At 41.4% G+C, this 24,121-nt stretch overlaps 1 protein-coding gene across 1 annotated transcript in view; it reads right to left on the reverse strand.

Annotated features, from left to right (window-relative positions):
- The window catches only part of LOC308399221 (carboxyl-terminal PDZ ligand of neuronal nitric oxide synthase protein-like), a 247,076-nt gene that overhangs the window by 158,691 nt on the left and 64,264 nt on the right, over positions 1–24,121 (reverse strand). The window contains 2 exon segments of the mRNA XM_080886336.1: positions 5,350–5,408; positions 10,605–10,697. Of these exon segments, the coding sequence (XP_080742462.1) occupies positions 5,350–5,408; positions 10,605–10,697 (152 nt within the window).

A 24,121-nucleotide genomic window follows, 5' to 3' on the forward strand; every position in this document is an offset into this window, starting at 1 on the left:
GCCAGAATGGCCGGCACTTAATCATCAGGTACTCCAGGTCCGGTGAGCAGAAGGATTTGACCGGGTGCACGTTCGCATAATCACACCAGCTGTTGTTGATCATGAAACACACACCACCGCCTCTGCTTTTCCCAGTAAGATCCTGTGACCTGTCCGCGCGATGCACGGAGAACCCCGGTAGTTGTATTGCGGAGTCCGGTACCTTGTCCGATAGCCAGGTTTCTGTGAGGCAGATCACGCAGCAGTCCCGCATCTCTCGCTGGAATGAGATCCGTGCCCGAAGCTCGCACAGCTTGTTCTCCAGAGACTGCACATTAGCCAGTAATAAACTGGGTAACGGTGGTGTGTTAGTGCGCCGTCTCAGTCGAACCAGAATGCCAGATCTTCTCCCTCTGCGTTGGCGTTTGCGGCCTCCAGGGCCAGAGAACAAAGGCGTCTCAGGTGAGATGAATGGGGGGTCTGCAAACGGAGCGTCCGTGTTGCAAAACTTGAACTCCGGAAAGTTATAAGAAAGACCGTCTTTTATGTCCAGTAAGGTTTGTCGGTCGTACACAAGGAGACATGTGCTACTCGCGATAAAATGAAGGAAAAGTAAAATTAAACACAGAAAAAAGCTGTTGCTTGGGGGAGCTCGCGACAAGGCTGCCATACTCGGCGCCATCTTGTTCATGACCTTTAGGTCACCAAGAGATAATGCTAACCAGGGAACAATATCCTCATTCTAGGAGAATGTATCATTGTTTTGAATTTGCCATTTTCATAAATGACAAGCAAGATCTCCTGATACAGAGAATAAGAATTGAGAGTGAACAAATTTGCACAATAGAAGACAAGATAAAAAGAAAAAAGGATCATAACAGGGCTGAGAGCATGACCTGGTACCTACACTCTGCTTTATCAGACATTCTGGCAGAGTGGAACAGTTTTGACCATTAAACTTACATCGGATTTGTACATTTGAGTTAAATCCTCTTTGTTTTCTCGCTTGTCGCTGACAGGTTTTTTACATGTTAACAATGCCACAAAAATTTGTCATGATAACATTAAGAAAACTGGCTGATTTAGAGCAGTAGCACGCCATTATTTTGGATATCCCCAAAATAAACACGGCCCAGGGAGACATCCAGTTTTTAAACCTGATATGATCTCACTGCCAGAGCGGGAAACACATTAAACATATTTGCTCACCTTTGGGAAAACCATCCATGCAGATCAACATAGCCTTTATGTTCAACTTCACTCCCCAACTAAAACATGCCTGAAGGTTTAAACACTGATAATAAAATGTGCTATCAAGATACTTTTTATCTACATTCTTTCTCTGCTCAGTAACCTCAGACTTATAATGTAACCCAGTATTTTTATTCTGAGGCCTTACAGTTTAGCATTCTGACTATCTTGTTTTTCTGGAGCCAGAAGCTTATTTTGGCAGGAGGTGCTGAGTTATCAGCTATCGCTAGCAAGCTGGGTTGCTGTGCCCATAAAACTATGTCACTCTGACACAAAGATCTGCTAATTAGTTTCAAGTAACACGCTAACAAAATACTATAACTGTCAGGGAGCTGAGGTCTTGCAGATAGTTTAGTGTTAGGTACATGCCTAATTACAAGTCTTAAAAAACATTTGAATGAATGGAGCTTGCAAAATAAATTACATGCATCGTATATAGATCAGGCACAACACTATGACAACTGACAGAAGTGAATAACATAACGTAAAGAACTGTACCCGAGTTGGACAAAGGCCAAAATTGTGATTGCTACATGACTGGGTCAGAGCATCTCCAAAACTCCAAAGCTCATGTTGGGTTTTTCCAGTCTGCAGCGGGAAGCAAAGGCTGGCCTGTGTGGACAGACGAGCTCATGCAGCTCAAACTGCCAAAATTGTTGGTGCTAGTGCTGATAGAAAGGCATCAGAATACACACTGCATCACAGTTTGATGCGTATGGTGCTGCATAGTTGCAGACCAGAAAGGGTGCCAATGTCGACTCCTATGCACCGCCAATAGCAATGGAGCAATGGAAGAATCATGATGAATCACGTTTTCTTTTAACTCATGTGGATGCCCAGGTGGGTTACTTATCTGGGAAACACCTGGCATCGGGATACACCATGGGAAGAAAGTGAGCTGGTGGAGGAAGTACGATCCTTTGGGCAACGCTCTGCTGGGAAACCTTGGGTCCTTGTTAAAGTTACTGTGACAAGTACCACCTACCTAAGCATTGTTGCAGACCATGTACAGCTTTTTGTTGAAATGGTAATCCCTAATAGCAAAAATGGTCCAGAAATGGTTTGAGGAGAACAAACCAGTTTAAAGTGTTGACTTGGCCTCCAATTTCCCCAGGTTTCAATCCAACTGTGCATCTGTGTGATGTGCTGGACAAACAAGTCCAATCCATGGAAACTCCACCTCAAACTTAAAGGACTTAAAGGATCGTTTGCTAACATCTTGGTCCAGATACCACAGCACACAATCAGGACTCTAGTGAAGTCTGTGCCTCAATGGATTGGAAGAACCAACACAATATTATGCAGTTGGTCATAATGTTACGCCTAATCGGTATACGCACACACAACACACGGCGTTATGATAAAAAGAATCCATCCATAAAGAGAAACCTTTTTTTTCACTACACTAGATGTTTAATACTCTTTAGTTGCCAATTTTAACGTGGGAGTCTATGGTGATGGCTCGCTTTTAGAGCCAGCCACAAGTGGCTACTCAGAGTTCTTGACACATACAGTGGGGCAAAAAAGTATTTAGTCAGCCACCGATTGTACAAGTTCCCCCACTTAAAATGATGACAGAGGTCAGTAATTTGCACCAGAGGTACACTTCAACTGTGAGAGACAGAATGTGAAAAAAAAAATCCATGAATTCACATGGTAGGATTTGTAAAGAATTTATTCGTAAATCAGGGTGGAAAATAAGTATTTGGTCACCTCAAACATGGAAGATCTCTGGCTCTCACAGACCTGTAACGTCTTCTGTAAGAAGCTTTTCTGTCCCCCACTCGTTACCTGTATGAATGGCACCTGTTTGAACTCATCATCTGTATAAAAGACACCTGTCCACAGCCTCAAACAGTCAGACTCCAAACTCCGCCATGGCCAAGACCAAAGAGCTTTCGAAGGACACCAGGAAAAGTATTGTAGACCTGCACCAGACTGGGAAGAGTGAATCTACAATAGGCAAGCAGCTTGGTGTGAAAAAATCAACTGTGGGAGCAATCATCAGAAAATGGAAGACATACAAGACCACTGATAATCTCCCTCCATCTGGGGCTCCACGCAAGATCTCATCCCGTGGGGTCAAAATGATCATGAGAACGGTGAGCAAAGAGCCCAGAACCACACGGGGGGACCTGGTGAATGACCTGCAGACAGCTGGGACCAAAGTAACAAAGGTCACCATCAGTAACACACTACAACGGCAGGGAATCAAATCCCGCAGTGCCAGACGTGTTCCGCTGCTGAAGCCAGTGCATGTCCAGGCCCGTCTGAAGTTTGCCAGAGAGCACATGGATGATACAGCAGAGGATTGGGAGAATGTCATGTGGTCAGATGAAACCAAAGTAGAACTTTTTGGTATAAACTCAACTCGTCGTGTTTGGAGGAAGAAGAATACTGAGTTGCATCCCAAGAACACCATACCTACTGTGAAGCATGGGGGTGGAAACATCATGCTATGGGGCTGTTTTTCTGCCAAGGGGACAGGACGACTGATCCATGTTAAGGACAGAATGAATGGGGCCATGTATCGTGAGATTTTGAGCCAAAACCTCCTTCCATCAGTGAGAACTTTGAAGATGAAACGAGGCTGGGTCTTCCAACATGACAATGATCCAAAACACACCGCCCGGGCAACAAAGGAGTGGCTCCGTAAGAAGCATTTGAAAGTCCTGGAGTGGCCTAGCCAGTCTCCAGACCTCAACCCCATAGAAAATCTGTGGCGGGAGTTGAAAGTCCGTGTTGCTCGGCGACAGCCCCAAAACATCACTGCTCTCGAGAAGATCTGCATGGAGGAATGGGCCAAAATACCAGCTACTGTGTGTGCAAACCTGGTAAAGACCTATAGTAAACGTTTGACCTCTGTTATTGCCAACAAAGGTTATGTTACAAAGTATTGAGTTGTATTTTTGTTATTGACCAAATACTTATTTTCCACCCTGATTTACGAATAAATTCTTTACAAATCCTACCATGTGGATTCATGGATTTTTTTTTCACATTCTGTCTCTCACAGTTGAAGTGTACCTCTGGTGCAAATTACTGACCTCTGTCATCATTTTAAGTGGGGGAACTTGCACAATCGGTGGCTGACTAAATACTTTTTTGCCCCACTGTAACTGCCGGCATCATTTTCCATCCCTGGAGGTTGTTGTTTGACTCACAATCATCCAGAACAAAACCCACTAATTGGAAGGTTGACAGTTCAACCCCCGGTTCACCCAGTCTGCATATTGATACTCCCAATACCGCGCATGTAACCAACAAGAGTATCGAATAAAGTGCTATATGATGCATATGAATAACACTTGAAAGTCTCACACTATTACAAACCTCTACTAGACTAGAAGACCCAAATGCCTCGAAGCCGAGTCTGCTTGATGTTCTGAATTTACATAAAAATGTCTGTTCTGAGGAAAAACAGCAACACAGGAAAGACACAGATCCCAAGTATTCCACACAACACCAACACCACTGGCAGTAAATAAGGTTACTTTAGGTCACGCTGCCACTGGGATACAACTCAGGCTGTTTTAAGATGTCAATTAAACCTCATGCTGTGATTATGATAGAATTGCAGCGCTGCAAACAAAACTGCAGAAAACCACAGTATGGTTACAGGGGATAAAGAGCTGACTAACGGCTCAGGTTTAATTAGATGCCCCCATTAAAAGAGAAAGAGATCCGAAATTAACATGACAGCAGAAGTGACACTTGGGCACATTAGAACTTAAAATGTATTCAATTTTTAAAAACAGTGTTGAGGATTGGTTTGATTACCATTTCTTCTGATATGATGTTTAGCATTTTTTTTCTGAAATGTTGGTGGTGCTGTGCTGTTTAGGAGTCGGTGGACGTTATCGCCAGACTTACCAGTGCCTTCTTTCTCCAAAATGTCAACGCTTGCACTGACAGAGACAAAGGATTCTCATTTCCGGAGCCACCACAGTGTACTTAATCAAGTTTGGATTAAAATTCATTTGGGAAAAGGCTCAATGAGCCATAAGGACTGACTTACTAGAATAAGTATTAAAAAGCATCTAAATTAGCATTTAAAGATGAGCTAAAGAAATGTAACGTTATGACAAAAAAAAATAAAAAATCTTAAGGCCAGCTTACCTGTAAATGGGATCCTGCATCACCATCATTTTGCTCTCGTCCCATGTCCACTCCTTCTTCTGTGTAAACAAAACGAAACCATTCAGTTACACCAAATGTAAAAAAATTGGATACATAAGACGAATGAAATAAGAAACATTCCTTGCTTGGACAGTTTGAGCATAAATCAGCTGAAACTCAAAGACAGACAGATGATATTCCGTGAGCACAGATATCATTGTGAGCCCTTCACATACATTTTTTACTTGCTCCTTTTGTCTGTTTGATTAAATCTACCTTTCACCTTAATGTCACAATCAAAATGTCACCACAGACGCACACAGGAATCATTCTTGTTGATTTCTGTCTCCACAGAGCCCTTTGTTGACCGAGTCATTCAATCACTTCAATCTGCGCTCTTTGAATGCCTCCTTTGCACTCAGAGATGTAAATAGATTGCTGACCGTCACACTTGACATTTCAGCTTTCGGGACAAGGAGCCAAACTCGACAAGAAAACATTCATCCATCGACTGGCCTTTAATTGCATCCCGCCAGTACACTTGACCAAGGGCCTTTTGAGGGCAGCCAGGTACAGAAAAATAAATATCCATATTTTGTGCTCACTTTTGGTTTGTTGTCAGAAATTAAATATAGTTTGAATCCCTTCATTTTTCAGAATTCTTTTTAAAACTTTATCATGTTGCGTTTTTATCTGAGTTTGTGCCTGGCTTTCAGTTAGCTGACTTGACAGCTAACTGCTATTTAAGTGAAGGTGGAACTGTCCTGTTAGCATATGTAAAGTAGAGATGACAACCTAAGCCGAAAGGATAATACAAAGTTCCAAAAACAAAAAAAGAAAAGCAAAAACTGACTGCCGGCTTGCCAAACTAAATAGTTACAAAACAAGCAGGTACTAATTTATTAACACAGATGCAGCCCGTTCATTCTGATGAATGCCCTTGGTAATTTACCAATAGCAGTGGAAATTAGTAAGTCAAACACAAGCAAACTTAATGTGGGCGTGAATAATCTAACAACTAAACAACACAGCAAAAGACTTTTGCATATTTCAAGTGGAGGGTGGTGCTGAAGCAAACCACACAGAGTTCAGTGGAACCATGGACTGACACTGTCTAAAGACAAAGGTGGGATGTCTCATCACTTCTTGATGACAGAGCTCCCAGGGTGGACAAGATTCGCCCTGAGTTCTTTAAGGTTCTGGATGCTACATAGCTGTTTTGGTTGCCACATCTCTACAACATGGCGTGGAAATCTGTGGCAGTGCCTCTGGTTTGGTATGCTGGAGTGGTAGTTCCGATCTTTAAGAAGGACAACCAGAGGGAGTGTTTCAGCTATAGGGGGATCACACTAGTAAGCCTCCCTGGGAAGGTCCAAGTCAGGATACTGGTGAGGAGAGACATTCAGTTAGTTAAACCTCAATTTCAGGAGGAAAAATTCGGGGGTTTTTGTCCTCGTTGCAGAATACTGGACCAGGTCTTTATCTTCTCGAGGATATTTGAGGGTACATGGGAGTTTGAGGAACTATTCTCTATTTGCTTTTTGGACTTGGAGAAGGCATTTTACTAAATTTCTTTGTAAATTTGGGTACGACTTACTCTCTTATTGCTACGAGAGCTATTCAGTCTCTGCACAACTGAATTTCGAGGCCCATCTAAGTTCCAGAAGTTGGTGTCAGAATCTCATTTCTGCTTTTTAAAGATGCTCAAGTTCTATTGGCTTCAAAATTCGGACACTGTACCGCTCTATTGTGGTGAACTGAGAGATGAGTGTGAATGTGCAGCTGCTGATCTACATCCCTACCCTCATCTATGTTCACGAGCCCTGGGCAGAAATCAGACTGTGGACACAAGTGGGAGAAATGAGTTTCTTCTGAAGGGCGGCTGGGCTCCCCCTTACTGTTGAGATGCGAAGTTCCTTCATTCAGAAGGAACTCCACATTGAAAGGAGCCAGTCGAGGTGTTTCAAGCATTGCCTACTTGGAAGAGGCCCTGAGGCAGATCCAGGGAAAGCTATAGAGATTATATCTCTTAGTTGGCCTGGGAAAGTCTTAAAGTTCCCTCGGATGAACTGGGAGAGGATGGTCTGGTGTATTGACCCACGGCGGGAAAGCGGCATTAAATAGATGGATGTGTGGAGATTTTCACCAGTTAGCCTGTAAATGAAGTTATTGTTCCATTTGCATAAATGTGCACATCACTTTTGTTTTCTGCATGTGTATGTAGCTGCAGGTATTTTTTAGTATGGCCATGTGTAATGAATGGCATGTGTATATGACTCACGGCCGTCAGTGGATAACAAACTATTTCAGCAAAAACCTCAATATTCATTACATTCAGTACACATTACGCAGAGACTTTGATCTCTACCTTATTGTTTATGTGCAGATTCTCTGCTTACAATTGTGACCTAAAACCTAAAACACTTAACATTTCTGTTAAATGTCAAAAACAACTTTGTAGCCATTAATACATCAGTCGCTTGTATTTTGTGTTATTCTTTCTCTCCCGTCGATGTGACACTTTCTGTTCTGTTAACGTAAAATGCCAGCTTTAAGGTCCAGAAACATGCAGGGCTCTGCTCTAAACATGCAAGATTTGGCCTCAGCAAAAATCTACAGGACAAGTCAAACTTTGGGCACCACTTTGAGCAGTCTACATGCACTGATTTCACACTTTTAATAACATCTCCCTTGGGCTTCCAAATAAATTATTCCTCCTAGTGGCAACTATCACATTCACATCAGGGATGTGCTTTTTTTGTGCTGTCATTTTCAGCACAATTTGTAGTAAATTGTCAGGCTCAAATCTAAGCGCAGTTTTATGGTTTAATTAAGTACTCAAAGTACCTCAAAAGAAATACATATGCAGTAGGCAAGCTGAAAAAAATAAATGTCCCAAAGCCAATGTGCCTGTTCAGTACTCCTGACAGAACGATTCTACGCTGCTTAAAAGTATCTGGTGATGTCTGCGGACTCAGTACTTCCAAAAAATATAAATCTGTCGACTTCATGTGCATCTGGTCACCGGAAATGAGAATCTATATTATAGAGAATATACAGTATTTCCTAAACAGTTCTTCAAATACTGATGTAAAGCTTCAGTAACAGCTGAGATTTTCCACTTTGATATTTTTTATTGAACTGAATTTGCTGAAGCACAAAGCATGAAGGACATTAGCCTTAACCCTATGAATACTTACAGTATGCATCTTCCACTCACACTGCTGTCCACAACAAAGCTATAGAGCAAATATGCAGATGTTTTCAGGTGGCCATTTACTAACAAAGCTAGACTTTTAAACTAGTCCGATTAAAGGCCAACTCCTTTCAGGGCCATTCAGACATTAATGTAAATCTGACATACAAATATGGCCTTTGTAAGTCAACAGAGTTTCACCTGATATAAGCTGAGTGAGTCCTACATAAAGTAGGTACAGTCTTTCAGGTGAAGCTTAACTATAAAGTTTTTTCAGACTACAGCAGCAAAATCAGTGTGCCAAAAATGATGCTCCAAAAAGCTTAAAGGAATTTGACAGTTTTCATCAGAATTTGGAGGAAACCATCTTGCAAGTTGGTTTTATATGGAACATTCATCCCTGCATCATTTGCTCATTCTTCCCAATACGAAGGAACTAAGGAAATGTGTGGTCTGTGCAGATGGTGGACCATCAGCTGAGGAAATCTTGCCATTTTCACAGCCAGCAAGTTGCCAACAGGCAATCAGATTTTGGAGCTGCCTCATCTCCTTACAAAGACACAGACTGTCCCTTTAAATACAAGACTTCGATTGCTTTTCAGGCTTGCACAGAGTGTTTAAAATAAACTGTATATGAAAGAGAAGTGAAACATAGAGGAAGAAACTTGGACTGGCTTTTTAGCCGTCAGATAATTCTATCAAAATGCTCCAGAGGGCACCAATAACACAAGCACATCTGAGAGGTCCAGGACACGAGGCATAGGAGTCAGATGGGCTGAAGCTCCCTGTTGGCACACTGATCAGCCAAAGCAGACACAGCCCTAACCTTAAGCTGTATGGGGGAATGTATTACAAAGCGAAATTAATGAGTTAGCAAGCTATGCTGACCTTAAAGCCAAATTTTTCTGTGTCACAAAAGTGACTCTCTTTTTACCTACCGGTAGCTAAATCACCATGGTAACTGATACTCAACCTGGTCAGGACCAGGTTGTGTTCAAAGTGAGCTCAGTTTGCCCATACCTTACTGTTGCCAGCTCTATGCATCACACGCTCACTGGAATCCTCAGTATGTAATATTGGAACACAGGATCTCTAAATGGCTGGCAGTGAAACACAACAAGACTTGCACCACATTTTTGTCTCACTGCGCAATCCCTTACGTGCGCAAACCCTGCACCTCCTTGCAGGTCTACTTTTACTGGTGGTGGGCTTCAGTTCAACTTACGTTGACTGCCATTGACGTCTATAGACGTCAATGGCAGTGAATGAGTTAATTTCGGAGCATTTTCTTGTGTTCAAATTACAAGAAACATGTATGCCTGTGAAGTTAGGAGAATACTTGCTCTTGCTGCAGCGCTGCACGTTTTGTGCTGCCCTCGGTAAACTCATTGCAAGGCAAAGGCTGCACTTGTGTTTATAAAGTGAGGCACTGTTAGCAGATTATCCACACAGCTTTCCATTTCCATCAGTACATTTCCTTTGCCCAAGTGGCATCTCACTTGGGAAAAAAGTAGCCCTAAACTGCTAGAGTCAACACCCACCTTTAACCACTCTGTAAGCATCGGTGAATGTTGTGGGCTAATAGAGCTGGCTGTCATCTGCAGCACTATCAAGGATCGAGTGATAGTGCTATATGCGTGATGAATTGGGCATTGAAGAGAAAAAAGAAAAGGAAAGGGAAAGAAAAAAAGAAAAGAAGAAAAAGAAAAAAAGAGAAAGAAAAGAAGAAGAAAAAGAGAAAAAGGAGAAGAAAAAGAAGAAAAAGAAGAAAAAGAAAAAAGAGAAAAAAAAGAAAGAAAAGAAAAAAGAAACAAGAGAAAAAAAAAAAAAAAAAAAAAGGATCGACGTGGCCGATGACAGAGGTGGTCAACGCGCAACCATAAAGCACACGTATGAACCAAAAACAAACATCAATGTTTTTACACCAAGACATTTTATATATTGTTTTACTGATCCGTTCAAAGGTCTACGATGCGGGTGACAACAATTCAGTACAAAACAGTACAAAGTAGTACAAAAGATGCTTTTAATTTGCAATTTATAAAAAAAGTTCACTCACTTTCTTCTTTTTCCTCAAGGTGATTTTCACGCCATCTACAGACACCACGATGTGGACTTTTTTCTTCTTGATGTTTTTGACCTTGAACTCATACTGCAGAGAGAAGACAGGCAAAGCGATATTAATTCTTTGGAAAATTAAAGGTAGACGTGGGATGTGTGTGTGTGTGCGCGCGTGCGTGCGTGCGTGCGTGTGTGTGTGTGTGTTGGGGGAGGGGGGGTCCACCTGTTGAATCATGTCCTGGGGCAGTGGAAAAAAAAATTATACGAAACAGGGAAGAAATATCAAATGACAACATTGGCGCATGTCTGACAGCCCTGTCTAACTTTTAGATGGTTTGATCTAAAAGTTGAGTTAAAGCTGCTGTGATTTCAGAACTATATTAGTTATAACACCGGTGTAACATGCAGCTGAAGGTACAGAGGTGATACTTCCACTCAACCCAAACCTCTGGACATAAAAACCCTACAAGCGTCTGTTGTCAAGGCTTGCTCAACAGTCTTACATATGTATCAAAGCAAAGTACCGTAATTGTCGGGCTATAAGCCGCTACTTTTTGCACAAGCTTTGAACCCTGCGGCTTTTAGTCAGGTGCGGCTTTTCTATGGATTTTCCATGATTTTTGTCATATCGTAAGACGATTTGTTTTGTGTGTTCCGCTGTTGTACGGCACTACGTTGCCTGGCGGAAGGATCGGGGTTCAAGAGTGGTATGTTAGTCACATGTCCGTCCGCCAGGCAACGTAGTGCCGTACGAATTAGCGCGAAAAAAAAAACTTCAAAGTAGCGCTACGCGTTCAGCGGGAGTCGTGGATGATGAGCGGCGATAAACTTGCGAAAAGCAAGTTATGCTCAACTCCACCGGTGGATTCTGACAGCGTGGAAAAGTGTGAAAGCATCCACGATCACCAACGGATTTTGAAGGGCTGGACTGCTGCATGATGGAGAGGAGGACACCGCCACGGCCCTTCAGAGGGTGTTCGACTCCGACACTGACAATGAGGATTTCTTTGGTTTTGAAAGTGACAACGAAGGAAAGGAGCTAAGAGTGGATGACGAAGCCATCCTGAGCCTGTTTGTATCCGACACTGGAGGAGAGGACTTTGGTGGTTTTAGTGCGCAGGAAGAAGAGAAAGATGGTGAATGACTGACTTTTCTTCTTGTTAAAGCCGTGTCACTGCACCTGAGCCTAAAAGGTAGTCCGAATCTATTTTTCTGGTGTGCTGTAGGCTACTGTTATGTACTACATGTGCAAATATGTACCCATAACTTGTTTTTCAAAATATTAATAAAAGTGATGTCTCCAAACAGCCATCTCTTTCCTGACAATTCCCTTTGTGCATATTCTCTTACATATGATAAGTCAACATTGAAACACCTGCGGCTTTTAGTCAGGTGCGGCTAATGTATGTACAAAACAGGATTTTCCCCTGATTTTAGCTTGTGCGGCTAATATTCAGGTGCGCTTTGTAGTCCGGGAAATACGGTACTGTTAAAAAAATTACATTGACATCTTGCTAGTTAATGGTAGCAGCAGATAACTGAGGTTCAGTTTGTACAGACCGAGCACGGTGTGAAAAGACGACACGGAAAATTTTTTGGATGCAAATTTGTTGTGCAACATTAAGGGTTTCATCCATCCATCCATTCGCTTCCGCTTATCCTGGAGCCTATCCCAGCTGTCATAGGGCGAGAGGCAGGGTACACCCTGGACAGGTCGCCAGTCTGTCGCAGGGCTAACACACAGGAACAGACAACCATTCGCACTCACATTCACTCACACATTCACACTTAGTGGCAATTTGGACGGTGGGAGGAAGCCGGAGTACCCGGAGAGAACCCACGCAAACACGGGGAGAACATGCAAACTCCACACAGAAAGACCCCGGCATGATGTTGGAATTGAACTCAGGACCTTCTTGCTGTGCGGCAGCAGTGCTAACCACCGTGCCACCGTGCTGCCTATTCAATTTTGTGAAAAATATATTTTCAGATAGACAGAGCACACTGTTGAAAAAAATCAAGCCAACATCATTTCTAATGGTTTGATCTAAAAGTTGTGTAGGCTCTGTGTAGGTAGGTATGAGCACCGTGGTGATGCATGTCATCTCCAAGTCGAGATGTGTGTGCCCCAACAATATATGTTCATCTATCATAAGCCATATAATCGTCCCAATACAAAATGATGGTACTACACATTTTTTACCATGTCATGCAGACTTCTGCTAAAGCAGCTCGTTCTTTGTTCATAACACCCAGAGCATATTTGCATCCACTCATATTGCACTTGCCACAAACCAAGCACGCAGTCAAACTATGAATAAAACCAGCTTCACTGTGTCTTCATAAACACACTTGAAAAATTTGAATAAGCATCGTGCCAGCTTTTGCAAACTTGATCAGCCCTACAATAACAAACTTCTGTGGTTAATTTAAAAACATTCTGGTTTCTATGTTAGAAGTACCAGAAAGCATTAGATAAAGAAAGCTTGAATGAACATGAAATTATTTGAGCACAGACACCTGACAATGACCAAGATTTGTTGCAGAAAAAGGGCAATCCCAGCTGAGTGAATATAAGATGATGGGCAGACTCCTGCTATGCTAAAGTCAATTTATACCCCATAAATCAAGCTGAGACAGCTTCCATGGTCTCTGCTGCCTTTAATGGAGCTGTGAGCGGTGTCAAAAAACAACCCTGCAGGAGGCACCCACAGTCAATAGTGTATGGAGCCACACTGTTTGCCTATCAAATACAGAGCAGGGCTAAAAAAAAATCCTGGATCAAGTGACTTTTGTGTTAATATAGGGATCTTGCAAACTGACATGCAGCCGAGTGATGCCTGAATCCCTGAGTTATACAGCACCACCTGAAAGGTGACAGGAGACACACCTCTATGTCTACTTCTAGCCATCAGCCATCATCAGAGAAACGACTGAGGTTAGATTAGGTACAATCCTACCATGCTGTGAGACGCTTATGGAAGACCCACTCAGTGAATCAAAGAAAGACATCAGAACATTGGGGTGCATATAAAAACAGCAAAGCGAGCACTCTGGTCTAAATAAAGCACAACTCATTGATGAGTTCTGAATCAATGAGCCTTGGTTACCCCTGAGACAGTAGCTGGTTCACCACTGCTCCTTCCTTGGACAACTTTTGATAGATGCTGACCACTGCAGACTGGGAACACCCCACAGGAGCTGCATTTTTGGAAATATTCAAGTGACGTCAGTGTATGTGCAAGTAATCCCTGACCAAATACTCTCTCAGTCTGGCTTCAGACTGCTCGAAACACTTTTTATATCTATATTGTAAATTCAGTCATCTCGGGGACAGCTCTGGATGGTCCACCCAGATGCTATCTATGAGGGACAGCCAATCAGAAGAGCATGAGGTTTGGGGTTTTTTATTATTATTATTTGTTTGCTTTTATGTGTTGCACCAAGGCCCAGTATAAGAAAAATAATGATATAATGTTAAATGGTTACTACATGCACAGTTATGTATTGCAATTCAAGTCATTCAAGTCCAATGGATAGCTTGAAATGGTACAAAGTTAATTGGTGAACTGTCAGAGGTTAAAAAAGGTAAGGTTACCCAAAACAAAAAAAGTATGTACATTTCAGAATTATATAAAAAGGCCTTTCTCCAGGGAACACAAAATGGGTTCACAATTTAAAGGAGGTTGATCAATCCTTGAAAGCTGCTGCTAATAATTCCTCCAGGTGTTCCAACTTTTCTGGATTACTTACAACCCCATCTGTCTGCATAAAACCAGTGTTGGAACACATTATGCTACCATACCCTCGTGAGCATCAGTTTAACAGTACTGTACTGCAGAAAGTAGTGTGTTGCTACAAAAATGGCGAGAATAAGGCAATTAACAATGGAAGAGAGAAAGACCATCATAACACTTAAAAGTTTAGGTCTCTCCTACAGAGAAATTGTAAAGAAAGTCAGGGTGTCAGTGAGTACAGTTTCTTTCACCACTGAAAGGCATTCAGAAACTGGGGAAATTTTGACAGGGAGAGGTCTGACAGACCCAAAGCCATAAATAAAACAGTGGACAAGTTTCTGAGAGTCGCTTGCATGATAGGCAGCTCACAGGACAACAGCTTCAAGCACAGCTTAATATTGGTCGTAGTAAGCAAGTCTCAGCTTCAACTCTGAAGAGAAAACTTCGAGCTGCACGTTTGACAGGAATAGTTGCAGCAAGAAAGCCAGGCATCAGAATAAGACAAAGAGGCTTGGCTGGTCCATGAACCACTGCCACTGGTATTATGGAGTGATTTATACAAATTCAGTAAATCACGCAGGATCTTTATATGCTGTCAAGTAGGTGAATGGATAGTTCCACAGTGTGTGGCATCAACTGTCCAACATAGAGGAGGAAGTGTGATGGTCTGGGGCTGTTATGCTGGATCCAGAATCGGTGACTTGTACAGAGAGGCACCCTGAACCAAAATGGCTACCACAGCATTCTTCAGCGCCACACACTACCCTCCGGTATGCACCTAGTTGGTCAGGGGTTCATCCTACAGCAAAATAATGACCCAAAACATAAGTCCAAGCTATGCCAGAACTACCTCAGGAAAAAAGAACAAGATGGTAAGCTTCAAAACACAGAGTGACCAGCACAGTCTCCAGCCTTAAACCCCATCGAGCTGGTCTGGGATGAACTAGACAGAAGAGTGAAAGCAAAGCGACCTACAAGTGCCACATTTACGGGAACTTCTGCAACAGATATGGGAAGAACTTTATGAAGAATTTTGATTTCTATTGTAGAAAGAATGCCATAGGTGTGTTCAGCTGTTATATCTGCCAAAGGTGGCTACTTTGATGAGTCAAAAGTTTAGAAGACACTTTGGTCTATCAATTTGGTCTATGATTTCTGTTTTAGCTCCAACTGCTTATTTGTATTATGCAATGAGACATTAAACTGCGTAATTCCCAATGAAAAAAGGGAAAAATTGGGGTGTTCTAAAACTTTTGAACAGTAGTGTACATATATATTTATGTTACAGAGGTTTTTGTCAATGCTTTGTCACAACTTTGGCTCGTTTGAGATCACAAAGTGAAATAAAAATGATGACATTTAAAATCTCTGGCCACATGCTGACAAATTCAAATTCAAATTTTATTTGTCACGTACACAGTCATACACAGTACGATATGTAGTGAAATGCTTGGACAACTGCTCGTGACCTAAAGAAAACAAAAAAGGAAAGGCTATGAATAAGATAGGAAATAAATATGAAAAATTAAAAAGGGTAAATTTAACTAGGAAGGAATAAAATATAAATTAAGGTTAAAAATGAAATAACTGTACAACACAAATTAGAATGAAGGGTAAATTTAACTGGGAAGGAATAAGATAAAATATATAAATTAAAGTTGAAAATAAAATAACTGTACAACAAAATACACAATACACAATATAGAACTATATAAGAATGTATGAAGAAATCTAAATCTAAATAAATATATACACAATAACAGCAGCTGTACAAGTATTAACTGGAAATGAAGAATATAGTGACCAGTGTTGTGCAAAAACAATGTCCAGAAAGTCCAGTGTGTGTGTAAGAACTATATGTGTGGGTCAGTACTGTGTGGTGGTGTGATTGAGAGACCGTATCGCCTGCGGGAAGAAGCTCCTCCTCAGTCTCTCTGTGTTGGTCTTCAGGGAGCGGAATCGCTTTCCTGACCTCAACAGAGAGAACAGTCTGTTGTTGGGATGGCTGAGGTCCTTCACGATCTTCCTGGCCTTGGTCCAGCACCGCCTGCTGTAGATTGAGTGCAGGTCAGGGAGCTCGGAGCGGATGGTGCGCTCAGCTGACCGCACAACCCTCTGTAGAGCTCGTCTGTCCTGCATGGTGCTGTTCCCGAACCAGGTTAAGATGTTTCCCGCCAGGATGCTCTCTATGGTGCACGAGTAAAAGTTCCTGAGCACCTTGGAGGGCAGTTGGAAGTCTCTCAAGCGTCTGAGGTGGTAGAGACGCTGTCGGGCCTTTTTCACCACGGTGTTGATGTGACAGGACCATGACAGGTCCTGCGTGATGTGAACTCCGAGGTATTTGAAGCTGTCCACTCTCTCCACTGGGCACTCGTTGATGACGGGGGTCTGGTAGTTCCTCTCCTGCTTAGTGCTGAAGTCCACTATCAGCTCCTTTGTCTTACTGACGTTTAGAAGGAGGTTGTTCCTCTGGCACCAGTTCTCCAGATTCCTAATCTCCTTCACGTAGGCCGTCTCGTTGTTATCAGAGATCAGGCCCACCACGACGGTGTCGTCAGCAAACTTGATGATGGTGGTGGAGCTGGTAGTGGCCACACAGTCATATGTGTACAAAGAGTACAGCAGGGGGCTCAGAACACACCCCTGGGGGGCTCCAGTGCTGAGAGTGGTGGAGGCTGAGACATGTCCGCCCATCCTTACTGCCTGTGGTCTGCCAGTTAGGAAGTTGGAGATCCACTGACACATAGATGAGCTGAGTCCCAGATGACAAGGTGACTTCTTGTGTTATGAATTTTTTACGTCTGTATAATGAAGGAGCTGATAGAATGCAGAAAGAGCGCCCTGTCCGCATCGGTCTGAAAAAGCAAGAAGCTTTAAGAAAGCTTTGAAGACACCCAATCACCTCCTTACTGGCTGTCAGTGCACAAAAAGTGCCAGAGCTGTTTGCTAAGAGATCACATTTCCCATCTCTCTGCAGTTCGCGACCAATTATGCGTAAATGTGCTCAAACTAGTGAGTTGTTGATTGTCAATTAGTGAGTCAACAGAAAATTACTGTGCAACAATCTCATAAGTTTTAAATAATTTATTACAGAAAAGACACCAAATACACTTTTAGGTTCCAGCGTCGCCTAATTGCTAATGTTTTGAGAGGCAATTTTCTACAATTAAGTGTACAAGGCTCATTAAAATGAGGACATATTAAGCAAGGAGAAAAAACAATAGAGCAGAAATGATAATGTTTTCCACAGTGCTTGACTTTTGTAAGCAGTTACAGTCTATATACTGCAGAGGAGGACCCAACTGTTCAGACAAGAGGGTTACTGTAAGGGTTCTGAATCTCTCCAGATGTCTGCTGATGTTGCTGTATCAATTTTAAATTCACTTTTAGACATCTAGTGCATTAGTTACACTCGCTTGTCCTTGGGTTTGAATTTAAGGAAATGCTTTTTGTTGACACAGAGACACAAACAACCAAGCTCGCACTGACTTTACAAGAAACCAGTTTTAATTGCCGTAGTCCAATATGAATAATCCCTTGACAATACAAAATTAAGCTAATTCCATTTTACTGATCCTATTAGCAATATAGATGTATGATGTTTAAGATGCTTCAGACTGTATATAGTTAATGCAGACAATGCAAGCTGCTTTGCAACCCACCTACACCCCAACTACTTCTTAGATGCCATTTCTGACTTCAGTGTCATGTCTTTTGTCACTAATATGTGGTCTGTTCTGCGAGAGGCTCTCTAACCCTGTAAAGTTTGAACCAACAGGCATGACATTTTTGACAAAAAAAATTCAAACCTTTTGAAACTGGAGTGTTTATTAAACCATTTTAAGAACTTAAATATCAACTTGGATATATGACTTTCATCAAATATAAAACACCTGGCATTAAAGGATTAAGTTATCACTGTATGCATATGGAGAGGTGAGGAGGTCCAAGAGTAGAGTCTTCCAAGCAATTGTAATAACAGTCCTACTTTAACTAAGGAGGTCATAAAAAGAGATCTTGCGCTTGTATAAAGCCAAGCGCAATACAGGCTTGAGCTATTTTCAAGAATGAAATGCAAAAAATGTCAGAGGACTCGGGCTTCTGCATTGTACAAACTTGGCTTTTCTGGTATCGAGCACAATTGAAGAGATGCTTGTCCACGTCAGTTGTCTTCCCATTTCAGGAAATACTGTTTGAGCTGGAGCAGCGGTCCCCAACCACTGGTTCATGAGTCTGTTGGTACCTGTTGCAACAGTTGAGGCTCGGGTGTGAAATTTATGGTTTTTAGGGTTTTTATCATTATTTTTTTTTAACGTTTTTATTGTTAACTCTGTTTCCTAGGGTCTTTTCTCGTGTGTTATGAATAATATATATATATATATATTTTGGTACCGGTACTCGTTTTATTTTGTTGCATCTATCCGCGACACCTTAAAGGCCGGTCTGTGAAAATATTGTCAGACATAAACCGGTCCGTGGAGCAAAAAATGTTGGGGACTGCTGAGCTAGAGAACCGGAGGAAGCACATTTGATGCTTGCTGTGAATTCAGTGATCTTATTAATTGGGGTAGTTTCACATGGGTAAAATGACACAGACTCTGTACTAGGGACGATGTCAAACTGTGCCTTTTTTTCGCTGCCCTTTTATGCTTTTTTCACAATGAGGTTAATGCATTTGGTTAACAACCCTAAATATAAAGAATACTTAGACGCAAAGCTCTGCATTCAACAATCTGTTGATACCTTCAAAAAAATTCGAAAACCTCCACAATATTCCCTACATATAATCTGGGAAAACACTTCAACTATTCAATATGGTTAAGTTCCAAAGTCTATAAATGTTTACGTGTCAGTGTTATTGGTGGTTTTATGGTCATGTTGTCATCCATTGTAATGTTGACTGTGCTATAGATGCGAGATTTAAACGTTGGAGCGGCTGATCGATGGCACGATTGACCTCCACAGAGATGATTACAGCAGCAATTTAACAGATTTTTCATGCAGGGTTTGACTGGCCAAGTGCATGCAGTAAACTATGACAGGAACACTTCTCGCTAATAAGCCTGTCTATTCCTGTCTGTTATGGCCCTGTCGCTAAATCCACATTACCTACCACACACACTCCCTAGTGCTTACAGCTTCCATTTCAAGAGGCAGTAGCAATACTATAAATCACATCGCTGCTGCATCTATCTGTAAAATATGAGAAAATGAATGCAAGCAATTAAAAAACTTGCAGCACAGAAACTGCTGTATTTGAGAAATTGCACAAGCATTCATTTTACAGTCCCAACAGCACAGCTATACAGGACAAGGTTAGAATGAGCACAGATAACGGTTTGTAGTGCCGCTCAGGTTGTTGAGGATTGTCTGAAATGTGTCTGCTGGATAACCCTCCTGAATTCACACCTAAAATGATATCAATGTTGTCACTTAGATTGCAGCCAAAATGACTGTTTGCATTAGAAAGTATGAAGAAAAACCTATCAAAAAACCATGAGCTTCTTGATTTAATAGTACACCAAGCTAACAGTTTAGCCTTCTGTTATTCAGTGTTAAATCGATAAAATTGAATTTTTTTTAGATGTCAGCATCCTGTAGTTTTATTCAGATCTCAGTTTTTACTAAACCTCATCAACAAGTGAAAAGCAAAGTCAAACAAAGCGCAAAGCACATACTTCCCAAATGTGCCATGAATGTAGTTCTTTCTTTGTAGTTCTAAGTTTCGTGAGTTAATCCGCTACCCTTCAAGTCTCCTGTGGACTTTCTAGTGCTTTAGTTAGGTGGTGGCATCCAGCATTACTGTTATTATTACAGGCAAAGCAAAGGACACAGAAGTATCTGACAGGACAGCGGCATTTGACATCCTGAGATAAGAATCTGTCGCTGTACTTCCTGTTTAAATGTTAGGATTTTAAAAAAATCCTAAGTAAGCTGGGTTAACAACATCAGAAACTTTCTGTTGTATTAGGATTTTGAAGATGCTCCCATCATGCAATGTTTCTTTTTCCTCTCACATCATCAACTTAGGTATCATCTTTTGGTCACGTGAGAACTCTTTGTTGAGTCCATATGTCTCACGAGATAGACAATCCATTGTAATGTTGACTGTATTGAGTGAGGAAGACCAAGTTACCAGCGTTAAAGCTATTAAGTGAAAGCAAGAACCACTATTGTTATTACAAATGGTAATAAACACCAGAATTTCTTTTTTCCAACATAAACAACCTTGTCATACTGAGTAGTGACATATATTAGTTCACATCTAAACCTACTGAAATGAAATGAATATTTGGGTCCATGAACAGGCTCATCTATCATGCAAACAAGTCCAACATTTCCAGGCACCATTTGCAGATAAGCAGGTTGTTAATTCCTAAAGGTTCCTTCTGTTCCCAGTATAATCCATCATTTTGGCATCAAAGACACAAACATGCACGTCTGCTGCCTGCAGATGCTTTTTTCACTGTGAAATTTAAGGCAGGGAATAATAATGATCAACAGAAAAGCAAGCTAATGACACAATTACATGTAAAATTACTCATCATATAATGTAAGACATCTTGTCCTTTCCATGTCAGTAGTTATGTTAGAGTCAGTGAAACTGGGTTAAGCAGCTCATCCACATCTTCGTCGCTGCTTTTGTTAGGTGTAAGAATGATGTGCAAAATCCAGAACACCTTAGCATCTGCTGATGACAAACATTCAAACACTATAGCACTGTAGGAAGAGTTAACCCTCTGTGCACAGGAGTTTGAACTGGAGCTCCTGCTGTAAACACTCAGACGCATAAGGTTTAGCCAACTCTTAGACAAGCCCATCAATCCTCATTCAATGCATATGCTTGCATTATACTAAACTCAAAGGATTAGAGACTTTTTGTTTAATGCACAGGCTTAGTCTGGTAAACAGACATTTTGACCCAATTTTTGGTCCGAACTACAAGATTTTCATTATTCTAGTCAGTGTCTTGCAGTGTCCAAATATAACCAGAAAGTCAAACAAAGCATGAGACTGAGAAGTTCAGGCAGCACACAAACACAGTGCAGATGCTACTTTGGCAGATCCTGTCCACCTTTGTTGGGAAATGGCACCCCTTAATGACGGTGGATAAGTTCAAAGACACTAAAGCAGCTATGACAGAATGAAGGGAACCTTAACAATATTAGGCAAGAGCTTTAATGATGTGGCTTCTCACTTAATTTATCAAGTGTCTGTACAGTATGACAGAATTTACAAGCCTAGGACACTATTCCAAAAACACTGAATTAGGAACTCCACCATGCTAAACAAGCTAGTTTGCTAGTATAAGCAAGAAACACACATTTCCATCCAAACGTGCTCGGATTCATTTTCAAGACACAATGATCTTTCTGATCCTGTTTGTGACTCTTACACGCATGGCTCCTTCACGTCTAATGATGATTAACAGCTTATTGAGGCACAACTATTCTGTCTTTTTCATTTTAAACATGCTGGGGTAATTCCGTTACTCATAAAGTCTAATATCGATGCCAGTTCTGCTAGCAACTATTTCAAATGTGTTACTTATTATGAACTGAAACAAAAGATTAAAATAACCAATCAGATGCATGGCAATAGACCAACACACAGTTCACAACTGAGGTCAAGTAACAGCAGTTACCAAGAGTGTTCAATGATCTTAGCAGGCTAGAAAAGAGGCCAGTTATTCAGACTGAGATCACTACACTGCTTGTCCATCTTCTATTAAACAACACAGAATAACACAGATGCTGACCAGCACTGGTTAACCAGGCAGGCCTCCATCTGCATGTGAGCACACACACACACACACACACACACACACACACACACACACACACACACACACACACACACACACACACACACAAATTGTTCTAAGCCAATGCCATTCAAGCTCCGAGGTTTCTCCCTGGCCAATCACGAGTACACATCCATCTCAATGACATGGCTACTCTAGAGAAAGGAAAAAGGGCTACAGAGGGCTGTAAAGAATGAACCAGAGAGAGGAAAAACAAAAAGGGAGGACAAAAGGAGACAAAGACCTAAGAAGAGCAGAGTGAGGAGAAAGCAATAATAGAGTGACTTATTAAGTTTAATTAACAGCTCAGATCATTAAGCTCCTAATTACACAAACTGAAAGCCAAGGTTTCTTAAATATGCAAACTGTGGTGTTGTCATTAGGTGCTTAGTGAAGTAAAAAGCATATTTTGACCTTTGCACAGCATTTACTAAAATCAATATTTATCTCTATACATCTGTTCTATGAGCACTTACAATTTCGTGCTTAATCAGTTATACAGCCAATTGTACAAGATTGGTTTTAGAGTTCGTGTCCCCCAGAACACTGGATCCACAACAGATAGCCAACATGGTACAGTCAATCTGATTGCCAACTATTGCCACACTATTCTCACAGGGAAATAAGTCACCGTATGAACAGATTAGCATGTCTGATTTGGCACTGATTTTATGTTGGATGCTCTTCCTGATCCAACTGTGCCATTTATCTGGGTTTTGGGGCCTAACTAGCTTATGACCCCTCCCCTGTGGCTGGGTTTGTTTCTCCTCCCAGTCTCAAACTGGTGATCTTTCTCCTGTAGAAATGTGCTTACTGCCAGCCACAGTTTAAATGCAGACCTGTCCACTTAAATTAGGTCTGATTTAACGCCAGTTAAGACTAGTCTGCACACAGTCAAGACAATATCTGTATTAACCTATCTAAGCAGTTGCTATTATTTCTGTTCTTTCTAGTAACTAAAAATGAATCTCCTTCATTAAGTGAATTCGCAACTAAATACAAAAACAAAGTTTTATGAGAACGGGAGGTTCCTGAGCAGTTCTGATTACGGAACAACACCTTTGACATAAGGCTGACAAATCAAAAAATTCACACAACAGTCAGCCATGAAAGCACTAAAGAAAGAAACCTTTTCTGTTATTGTTGAGGCATGCTGACATGTTGAGTGGGAGCTAGGGGAAATAAATAACAGGGGCAGATTGCAGTGGCAGTCAAGACTGGATATTAGTCATTGGGCATTGGACAGACGGTAGACACATCTGAGAAAAGGGCTGTGCAATTCAATAAAGTTTATTTGAAAAAGCTGACAGTGTCCTCAATTCTGACCAAAACATAGGGAGCACAACATTTTGTGCAATTTTAAAGCTAAAATTGCTGAAACACTGCTGGTTTTCAGTGAATAGCCTATCAAAAAGATTCAATTCAATTTTATATAGTACAAAATGACAACAGTCCCCTCAAGGCACTTTTTCACTGTAAGGTAAAAACCCTACAATAATAGAGTGAAAACCCCTATGAGCAAGGACTTGATGACAGTGTTAAGAAAAATCTCTGAGAAACATCCAGCAGAACCACGATCAGGAAGGAACAGGCGTGAGCAGTTGTAGGTGATGGGAGGAAGACGCGCTACACCCTTTGAGAACACACAGATCAGGTTGACTGTGTGCTTTTAATTTTGGCACTGGCAGCATTTCAGTATATAACATATTATGGTCACTTTTGAATTGAGTAACTACCTTCGTCTCTGCTATATGCAAAAGTTTAAAAAGTGAAGATCATACTGAACCTTTCCTTTTGCATACTATTACACCCTTAACTAAGAACCACCGATCAACAAGGGTTTGAAATTGCAGAAACAGAGGAAGAAAAGACCTCTAAGACTTTCCCTGAGGGAAAGCCCAAAGGACTAGCAGATGAAGAAAAGAGAAAACCAACAATCAGAGCTGTTAGAGGATGAGTGGAGCGTCTGCAGTT

This window comes from Rhamphochromis sp. 'chilingali' (assembly GCF_963969265.1).
Source record: "Rhamphochromis sp. 'chilingali' genome assembly, chromosome: 7".
Taxonomy (NCBI): Eukaryota; Metazoa; Chordata; class Actinopteri; order Cichliformes; family Cichlidae; genus Rhamphochromis; species Rhamphochromis sp. 'chilingali'.